General features: G+C 45.7%; 1 protein-coding gene across 2 annotated transcripts in view; it reads right to left on the reverse strand.

The window, feature by feature from the left end:
- Positions 1-3315, reverse strand: part of LOC118782404 (SH2 domain-containing adapter protein F-like) — a 72800-nt gene extending 69485 nt beyond the window's left edge. For both annotated transcript variants that reach the window (XM_036535746.1, XM_036535747.1), the window contains exon 1: positions 2731-3315. In XM_036535746.1, coding sequence (XP_036391639.1) covers positions 2731-3162 — 432 coding nt within the window. In that variant the 5' untranslated portion in view covers positions 3163-3315. The remainder of the gene's footprint in view (positions 1-2730) is intronic.
- Positions 3316-10070: the final 6755 nt, after the last annotated feature.

Raw genomic sequence — 10070 nt, forward strand, 5'->3', positions numbered from 1 at the left:
GAGATTTTCAGATTACAGTTAAAGGCACAGCAAATTAGAAGCAGATCAATTTTCCTATCTTATTGAGTACAACAGTGTTAACAGTGATAAGAGAGTGAAAACAGCTTGCACTCACTCAACTCACCAAGCCAGGCATGCATTCTTAAACATGACAAAGTTTAGCCATGTCAAAATGAACTAGTAAAATGCAGGGAAAGAAGACAGCACATTCAAGGGTGGATATAAACATGGTGCTCTCATGCATATGTGATGATACCTGTTAAAAATTCCACCCACTGTATGCAATCAGGATTCAAGCATCGCACTCAGGACTGGAATGCTGAATCCCACTCATATCTATCACGTCACTGTGCCAACCAATTCAAATCAACCCTATCTGGTTTTTCTATGTGTGGGAGGGTAGAAGGGTTTTTTGGAAGAAATTTTGGTTACTGTTCAATCCAGGAAGTTCTGAACAGAGTGATCTGTCTAAAAATCTCTGTAGTCCAGAGGATTTCTGTTCACAGATGTGCGGCCCAAAACCTTAACTCAAACCTTAACTGTAACCCTTGCTGCAACCATAATCCCACCACTGACTGCAATCGTACTCAGGCACAGTACGAAGCAATCGTCCCCAATATGAAAACGCCCTTAGACAGACCAGTCTCTGGCATGTGCAGCCAGTACCTACAAGTTCAAGCACAAAACCCTTGCACACCCAACCAAACTTAGCCACAACACAGACTCACTATGCATAAAACTTATCCAACACATACAGCAAAAGTTTCTGCAACTGCCTCATAGTTACAAAGAGTTACTTCGACAAACATGTGAATACCATGCATGATGCCATTTCTGAATACTACTCCTGACCCTTGTAAATGGAAGAAGTGGAGAAAATGCAAGTACTGATATTTGTAACAAAAATAAAGAGGACAGTGAATTCTATATTTCCAGCAAAAGCCACTGCTTTGAAGAAGCAATGAGGCTTTACTTTCCCATTGGCATAATTTTACGAGCTACTCTGGAATGTCAAAGAAAAAAAACACAGAATGTAAATAGAAACTTTCATATGATATATAAAAAGTAATACATCAAAAATAGGATAGTTTTTTTCCATGAACAGTCACATTTTCAGAACATTCCATTTTATGTGATGGCCAATTATTGAGAGGATTCAAATGTTCCCACATTTCAGCTTTTCTCTAATAATGTAACTCGTTCCTACCCAATGAGCACACCTGTAGCACTAGTAGTAGACACACCCTTAGGCAGGGGGCGTGGGACATGCAACCAACAGGAAGTAACTTGTTTATGGGATAGACAATAGGGTGGCTGAATGCTCCACGCTTATAAAGTTGCACATTCCCAAGAACATAGCGCCAGCATTCCCTAGATACGTTCTGCCTGGACTCAGTCTTCAAAGCTACTACGATCATAGTTGACCTAGTGAGTCAAGTTAGCAAACACGAATGTAGCAATTCCTCACCCATGTGACTAGTAAATATGCGAGAGTACAGGAGTTATGCAGTTAGGGTGTTGCCTCCATTGGGCAATACGTTTGCACTCCTTTCAAACATACACGTTGCTCCTGCCGTCTGAACTGATATATGGTAAAGTAGATGCACACGGCATTGGAAAGGTACAGAGACCCATCATTTTCCGGACGGGTTAATTCATTCCGTTGTTTCACTAATGTCACGGGCAAGCACTATTTCCAGTTCCATGTGTCCTTTGAACTGCAGACCACGGCAGACAGCTATCACTGGTTCAAACATATATGTGATTAGTGGATAAATCTAATTTAGGTTTGCTTGAGGGCATTGTTAACGCAGTTAGTCTATAGTGTGCTTGAAGCATTCCCAAAATCTGTCAGTTCGTCTTCTTTTTGTGATCAGCAAAACCATAACAAGCTTGGTTTAAACTGACGTGTTATTAAAATGTTAAAATGAACATGGCGAGGTGATAAGACCGAGGTGAAAAGAGATTGAATATGACATGAGTTGTCTAGAAGCTGAATTAACCCATTCCCCAGAAACATGACCCACTGGTCTGAAATATACGTTTAAATTAGGCTTAGTCGAGTACTACAAACATTTCTCTTTCCTAAACAGGTTTTATACTGGCAGATTGTCCTCATCAGCTTGTTTCTCGGGACATAACCCGAATGAATTTCATGGTTCACAGATCAGAAGCTGTTTGATCCCTAAATGAGCAAACACGTGAGAGTCGAAAACCTTTATTCAATTAACATTAATTACCACCGACTATCGCCAACACCTTCACGAACTTCACTGCTAGTTTATATTCATAATCGGATTCGATTTGCTTGGTATTGTGTTGCTGGCAACAAAAATATCACATCAAAATACTGTGTGAATAGAAGGATATAATTGTTTGAAAGTGTATGATTATGGTAAGGTGATAGCAAAATACTGCCAAGTAAAACGCTTTTTATGGCCAAATGCTACCACTGTCTGACCAGATCAATTAAAATTTCACCCTCAAGGGACTTAATGTAAAAAAAGACTTTTGCCAATTTAATTTTGTCTACGTAAAGCGAAATCACTAAATGCAGTGATGTACGAGTAATTGACAAACTTCTCTTTACCGAAAGCTTGCCTAAGCCAGCGTGTTTCCTTTAAACTTTTTATACTGACTGTGGTTACTTTAAAACTTACCGTGGTTTGTATTGTTCATGTAGAAGTTACACATTTGCGCTCTTGTATACGGTGTGGAGCAAAACCTTACCTTTTCTTGTTTGTTTTCCTGCTCTGCGGGAGGGGAAGTAGGAGATTTCACATTCCCACCAGAAACAGCTGTGGTTGATATTATGGCAGTGCCCGGAGTGGAGTTGCTTTTCTCGATCGTTTCCACCTTGATAAGCCGGTGCTTTGGAGACACGTATTTTACGTCCGGTGAACCCACAGAACTCAAGCCTGTTGAAAATGCAATGTTTCCACCTCCTGTGTAAGGGTCCTCGAAATCCAGCTCTTTCTGTAGTTTGTAGGCTGCTAGAATGTCCGGCTGTGCGGGACTCGGGTAGTGGCAAGTAGCCGCCGAGCTTGTCTGGTGGTTGCCTGGCACAGCGGAGAGGCAGTGTCTGTAGTCCGGTTTTGGAGGAGCCGGAGGTGGTGCTTTGGTGGTTTTGAACCCTAGGTGTTCCTTGAACCATCTGGCCATACTGCCAGCGCATCGCTCACAAGTCTTTTTTTAAAAATCGATCCACTTTTCCTGCCTCAGGTCCTTTCGCTTCCCTATCCGTGTATCTCTCCAGTTCAGGTTCCGTTAAGGTAGTCTCCGGTGACCAGTGCTCCGCGGAGCATCCACCTTCGTGCTCTCTCACAACTCTATGTAGCACTGACAGCCTTTGAAAAGCATTGAAAGCACCCTCACACCGCTAAGCAATATGGGAGAGCAGGCAACCGGGTTTTTAAACATACTCTACTCTGTCCACTTACCTGGGAGTGCTCACTGCCACCTACCGGACCGATGTTTGTCTTACAGCTGTGCATTCTATTTTTAAAAGCAACCCGCTTCTGAGGAAATACAATATGACTATTGTTTTAGCATACACGTATTTTCACTTAATGAAATGTTCAGTGATGAATGGCAGCTACAGATTATCGGAAATTTCTTAATAAAAAAAAATAATAATTGTGACAAATGAAGATTCCATGAGTATGGCTAAAAGTGATATCAGTATTTTGTAGTGTGGTCGCAGATCTGGCTTCTGATCATTTTTTTTTTTTTTTACCTAGCAGATGGGCCCATGTGGAAACGTCTCTGTGTTTGCCCTAAACCTCTAACCCAACCCGTTCAAAGACAATAATTCGCAGGGACACGACCGACTACGACGGACGAAATAAGAGATTATGTTTACTTAAGTGAAACTTCGATGAGCTTAGAACAATCAATGCACTCGCCCACGATAATAGAATCACTAGACTGCTGCGGATTCGTCAATTATTAAATTATTCTATGCAATTCCCCCACCCCACGTTGATGTAATTGCTTATTTAAAAAGTTTTAACCACAAGTATTTCATGACAGTTGGTCGTCACCGTCAACATTTTCTTATAATTTTGAGCATTTTTTTCCTGTATAACATGCCGACAAGAGAGAGTAGATTACGTCTTGCCACAGTGAGGGGAAAAATACTAAACATTCCAGTAGTATACCAGTAGCAGTATTTCATCATCCAAAACAATTTAACATTAACATTTAGGAGTGCATTTTACAACCAGGGTTGACCCAAAGCCCTGTTTAATGATAAATAAAGAAAAGAAAAACACCCAAGGCCAATCTGGGGGAAAAAAAAAAAGAATTATTCCCTGACCCCTACACCTTGCCATTGAGGCACCTGGAGTTCAGTGTCTCTGTTTTTGACTGCACCCTGGTGCAGCAAGACAGTCAGTGGTGGATGTGTCAGCTAACGCATACAGGTGAGATGCATTCATCTCCCAGTGCCCATTTCTGGCTAATACCGTCATCATCAGCATTGCAAATGACTAACGCAGAGATAAGTTACTGCTTGTGCTGAAACACTGGGCCTTGCATCATCACAAATCCTTCCACATACTCCAATCCCCACATGCAGATGAGCCAATTTACAGTAGGGTTAGGTTTCCTCAACTGCAGTGAGTATCTACATTTTTAAAAAATAATTTGAATTACAAATACAGTGCAATACAGTTCCACTCCCAGGAAATGACTAGAAGTAATGGTTTTCTGGAATTCCCACGTTTGATAGGAGCTCAAATGGCTCGATACTTGTATCCCTTGCATGGTTACTTCACATTCAGGAATTATGTTATGTCTGAAATAATTGTTCATTTTAATAACATTTTATTTTGGCACTTGATGTTCATATGAGACACAGAAGTAGTACTATGACACTTTACAGCAGCAGCCCTGTCACACTCCAAGAGACCTTCGTGGGAAAGACTAATTGACTTTGCATTCTACAAAGAGACTGACATCCATTCTGTTCTTTACTGTATAATGCAGAGCACCCTTTATGACATAAGGGCTTTGGCACAGTAAATTTATATTAGGCAAATGAAGCAAATGAAGCATGCAACTGGGGACATGCTTATCAAAAATTTGTTCAAATTTTCTTGAGAAAAGTCATGTGAAGACATCACTAATACATCTTTAGCAACCAAAATGAATTTGTGATGATGCTTGTGACGGTCATGGAGAGACCGCACATGTCCACTGCCTTCCTTGGGCACGAGTTGCCTTTATGTGAACTCCGCGACACTCGCAAATACACACACGCTGACAGATGCCGATAAGAGCCATCAAGTTTAAGTCAATGCGATGCCGCTATTGACGGACTTAATGTTGTCACCCACGAAATCTACGTTTTATAACGGTGAATGAAAACGCTAGACAATCTTGTGATTATGCTTTAAAACATTTTTATTGTGCTTAAGTAGGCGCGCAAACTTGAGTGCATTAAAAAAAAAAAGGAACAACGTAGCATAGTCATACCGTGTTGAATGCTGCTCCTCAGTGTTGGCAAGTGTCTCTCCGGTGGCAAAGGAGTGCCGTGGGGAAACAGCGTAGCGTTTATTTCGTTCCGGCCACGATTGGCCCAGTTTACCTTGCTTGTGGCCATGAGGGGTGACAGAGACGGCCCTGATCAAGCCGCCTCCGTTTTAATCCTCATGTGTCATTTTGTTGAATTGTATTTTTGCTCAAATCTGCTGTTTAAATGTTGTAGGGTGTTATGATGCTGCATCAGGATTTGTCATGTTGTTGTTTGTGTTGATTGATTGTTTTATGTTCCCCCCCCTTTATGTGAATGGTGCTGGTCACCTGGGATATGTCTGTCTGTCTAGTCTCATGGAAGGAGTCTAGTGTTGGATGTTGGACTGTGAGTACTGCTGCTGTAATATTGTTCTCTGCCTTTTCAAAAGAGACCTAGCAGATTTTGTACTTTGTTTTGTAGTTTATTTGCGTTCAGAGATTACTATTTTTTGTTTGCCTTTTTTTTTCTTTCTTTTTCTACTTAAAACTATTTTTGTGTTATTTGAACTTTGAATATGGACTCCTACTGATTAGTTTTAACATTAAACCAAAAATAAAAATTACTTTTTGTCCATCTTATTCACTCGCACTCTGAGTTTTTTTGGCCTGACCCAGGAGCCCTCAGTGGCGCCCTCTCGTCCATTCCTTCACAACTGGTGTCAGAAGTGGGATTAAGGCCAGTAGAGTGCAGTAGTGAGTATTTTTTTTTGTTGTTCTCCTTTTTTGCATCAGCATTTTTTTTTGACATTTCCGGTGGATGCCATGGGGCCGAAGAAACCTGCTGCTCCAGAACGGAGACCTGGCCAGCAGGAAGGCGGGGCCACTGGCGGGGAAGGCGACAGCAGGGCTGACCCAGAATTGGCCAGGGTGGCTGAAGATTCTTCGGTGCAGGAACTGCGGGACATGTTCAGAATGATGATGGCTCAGCAACAAGCACGAGATTCCCAGCAGGAGCAGGAAGCAGCGCGACAGGAGAATCGGTGGAGGACTCTGCAACATCAGTTTAGCCTCCTGCAGCGGGAGGTGCATGTCAGAGTCACGCCAGATCCTGAGGCAGCTGCCGGAGCCCCTGCTAGCGATGCCGACGTCCCGGAACCACCACAACGGCAATCCTTAGCCATGGGCTACCCCCCACCACCGCCGCCTGAACAATCCCGTCCCAGTAGCCAAGCTAGAGTGCAGGTAGAAAGGGAGCCCAGACTGCAGTGCTTGGGCGAGAAGGATGATGTTGAACACTACTTGGTCACCTTTGAGAGAGTAGCAGTGGCGTGTCAGTGGCCAACAACTGACTGGGCAGTTAGACTAGCGCCCCTCCTGACGGGCAAGGCCAGGGCTGCCTACGTCAGTATGGACTCGGCTGACGCTCTTGACTACGAGCTACTGAAGGAGGCCATATTGGCTAAGTACGACATCAACAAGGAGACCTATCGCCTGCACTTCCGAGGAGCTGAGGTGAAAGAGGGAGAGACTCCAAAGGAGTTGTATGTCCGCCTCCGAGACTTGTACCAGCGATGGGTCCAGCCACAAAAACTCACAAAGGAGGAGATTGGGGAGACCATCATACTAGAGCAGTATTTGCGCCTGCTATCCCCAGACCTCCAGGTATGGATTAAGGAGCGTGACCCTGCATCTGCAGCAGAAGCCGCTTCCTTGGCAGATGTCTTTGTGGCGGCCCGCCGGAAGACCCAGCCTTGGACATACACCCAGTGGAAGGTGGGTAAAGAATCTAATAGACCCCACCGCCAGCCTCCGCCACCAAGGAGGTTCAACAGCGAAAGTAAGTCTATGGGTGATAGGAGTGGTCCTTACAAGCCCAACCCTGCTTTCAAGTCCAGTAACCCCAAAATACCAGTATGTTACCAGTGTGGACAGGAAGGTCATGTAAAGCCAAAGTGCCCCAATAATCCAGCTAACCAAGCCAACATCTGTACAGTACCTAGAACTAGCCCCCCTAGGAAGCCTGTAGCTCTTCGCCGTCATACTGTAGTATTGAATGGGCGGGAGGTTGAGGCACTGGTAGACACGGGTAGTATGCAGTCCTTAGTGTCTTCTGATTTGGTCCCAATGCAGCTCAGGAATTACGCTATGATGACCCAGCTGAGGTGTGTACATGGGGAAGAAAGGCCGTATCCAACCGCGAGTGTATATGTGCAGGTTTTTGGACAGACCTACTTATTAGAGGTTGGAGTGGTGGATAATTTACCATATTCCATGATTTTGGGCCAGGATTTTCCACTTTGGTTTGACCTTGTATCTGTGGGAGGCGAGTGTAATTTGGCAGTGACTAGAGCCATGGCTAAGAAGAGTGAGGAGGAGGTCCCACTTTCTGCATTGCCCTTTTTTAATGTTGACATTGAGGCTCAGCCAGGTAAGACCAGGAAGTCAAAAAGACAGAGAAGGCATGATAAGTTCCAGTTTGGTGTTGCTCAGAGGCAGGAGGAGCCTAGTCCAGAACTGGCAGAGGTGCCATTAGAGATTCCTCAAGATATGGGTTTAATGCAGCAGCAAGATCCAGACATTGGTCCACTATATCACCAGGTTCAGGTGGATCAGCACAGTGGCAATGGCAAGGAGACCCCAGAACGGGGGTTTGCAATTAAGAATGGGGTGCTGTATAAAGTAGGAGGGGCAGAGGCAAGGATGGTGGTTCCATTGAAGGTTAGAGGGGTGGTCCTTGACCTAGGCCATTCCATTCCATGGGCAGGCCATTTAGGCAAACAGAAGACAATCTCCAGAGTCAGTCGCTATTTTTATTGGCCTAATATGGCCAAAGACATTGCAGAGTTTTGTAGGACCTGTCCCGAATGTCAGAAAACGGCCAGCAGATGTCCCCCTAAAGTTCCCTTAGAGCCTCTTCCTGTAGTGGGCACACCCTTTGAGCAGTTAGGAATGGATGTGGTGGGTCCCCTTGAGCGTAGCAAAGCTGGAAACCGGTTTATGTTGGTTATCACAGATTACGCCACAAGGTATCCTGAGGTCTTTGCTCTGAAGGCAGTGAAAGCTAGAGCTGTAGCTACCTGTCTTATCCAGCTGTTTTCAAGGGTGGGGTTCCCTAGAGCTATAATAACAGATCAGGGGTCCAACTTTATGTCCAGGCTTCTCAAGCAGGTCTATGGGTTGTTGGGGATAAGGGGTATTCGGACCACGCCTTATCACCCACAGACGGACGGCTTAACTGAGAGGTTCAACCAGACCCTTAAACAAATGCTGCGCAAGTTCGTGGATGAGTCTGGTTCCGACTGGGACAACTGGCTCCCCTATCTTCTCTTCGCATACCGTGAGGTCCCACAGGCCTCGACCGGGTTTTCACCATTCGAGTTGCTCTACGGCCGTGACGTGCGAGGACCCCTAGCACTCTTGAGAGAGAACTGGATGAAAAACGAAGAGGTCCCACCGTCGCAGAATGTCCTCTCCTACGTTTTGCAGATGCGGGAGAGACTGAAGAGCATGGCAGAGTTGGCGCAACAGAACCTGGAGCATGCCCAGCAGCGCCAAAAGTCCTATTATGACCAAAGAGCCCAAGCCCGGAGTTTCAAGGAAGGGGACAAGGTGTTGGTGATGCTGCCGAGTGACGCGAGCAAGCTGCTAGCCAAATGGCAAGGCCCTTTCGAGGTGACTCGGAGGCTCGGGTCTACAACATACGAGGTTGCCCGGCCGGGACGGAAGCACTCCAGACAGGTGTTGCACATCAATCTCCTGAAGGAGTGGAGGGATCGTCCAAGTCCAAGCACTGAGGTGCTTATGATCCGACGGGTACCAGAGGAGGACGAGGTCGAGGAGCAGTACCTACCTTTACCAGCAGGGGGCACCCTTGACCTTGACCATCTCTCCCTTGACCAGCAAATGGACATCAGGCGTCTCTGTGGCCCAGACTTGTTCAAAGAGCAACCAGGTTACACCCAGCTGGTAAGTCATCACGTCACTTTGTGTGAGGGGGCAGTTCCTCGTCGCATGAGCTACAGAATCCCGGAGCGGCTCCTTGGGGGGCTAAAGAAGGAGACTGACCAGATGCTGGCCATGGGTGTCATCGAAACTTCAAAGAGTGAATGGTGCAGTCCGGTAGTATTGGTTCCAAAGAAAGATGGAAGTCTCCGGTTCTGCGTTGATTTCAGGTACCTCAACTCTGTTTCAAAGTTCGACTCGTATCCCACCCCCAGAATTGATGACCTCATTGACTCTCTCGGGCCTGCAAGCTGGGTGACCACACTGGACCTAGCTAAAGGCTACTGGCAAGTCCCCCTGAGTGACTCTACCAAGGAGCTGACTGCATTCCGTACCCCTTGGGGTCTTTTCCAATTCTCTGTGATGCCATTCGGGCTCCATGGAGCCGCTGCTACATTCCAGAGGTTGATGGACCGGGTGTTGGACGGTACACAGGGTTACGCGGCAGCTTACCTTGATGATGTCATCATTTACAGTGCATCATGGGAGGATCATCTCCATCACCTGAAGGAGGTGCTGAGGAGGATCGAGTCTGCAGGCCTCACAATCAATCCTGCAAAGTGTGCCATTGCCCAGAGGGAAGCGGAGTACCTGGGGTATGTAATTGGTGG

This window comes from Megalops cyprinoides, chromosome 8, assembly GCF_013368585.1.
Source record: "Megalops cyprinoides isolate fMegCyp1 chromosome 8, fMegCyp1.pri, whole genome shotgun sequence".
NCBI lineage: Eukaryota > Metazoa > Chordata > Actinopteri > Elopiformes > Megalopidae > Megalops > Megalops cyprinoides.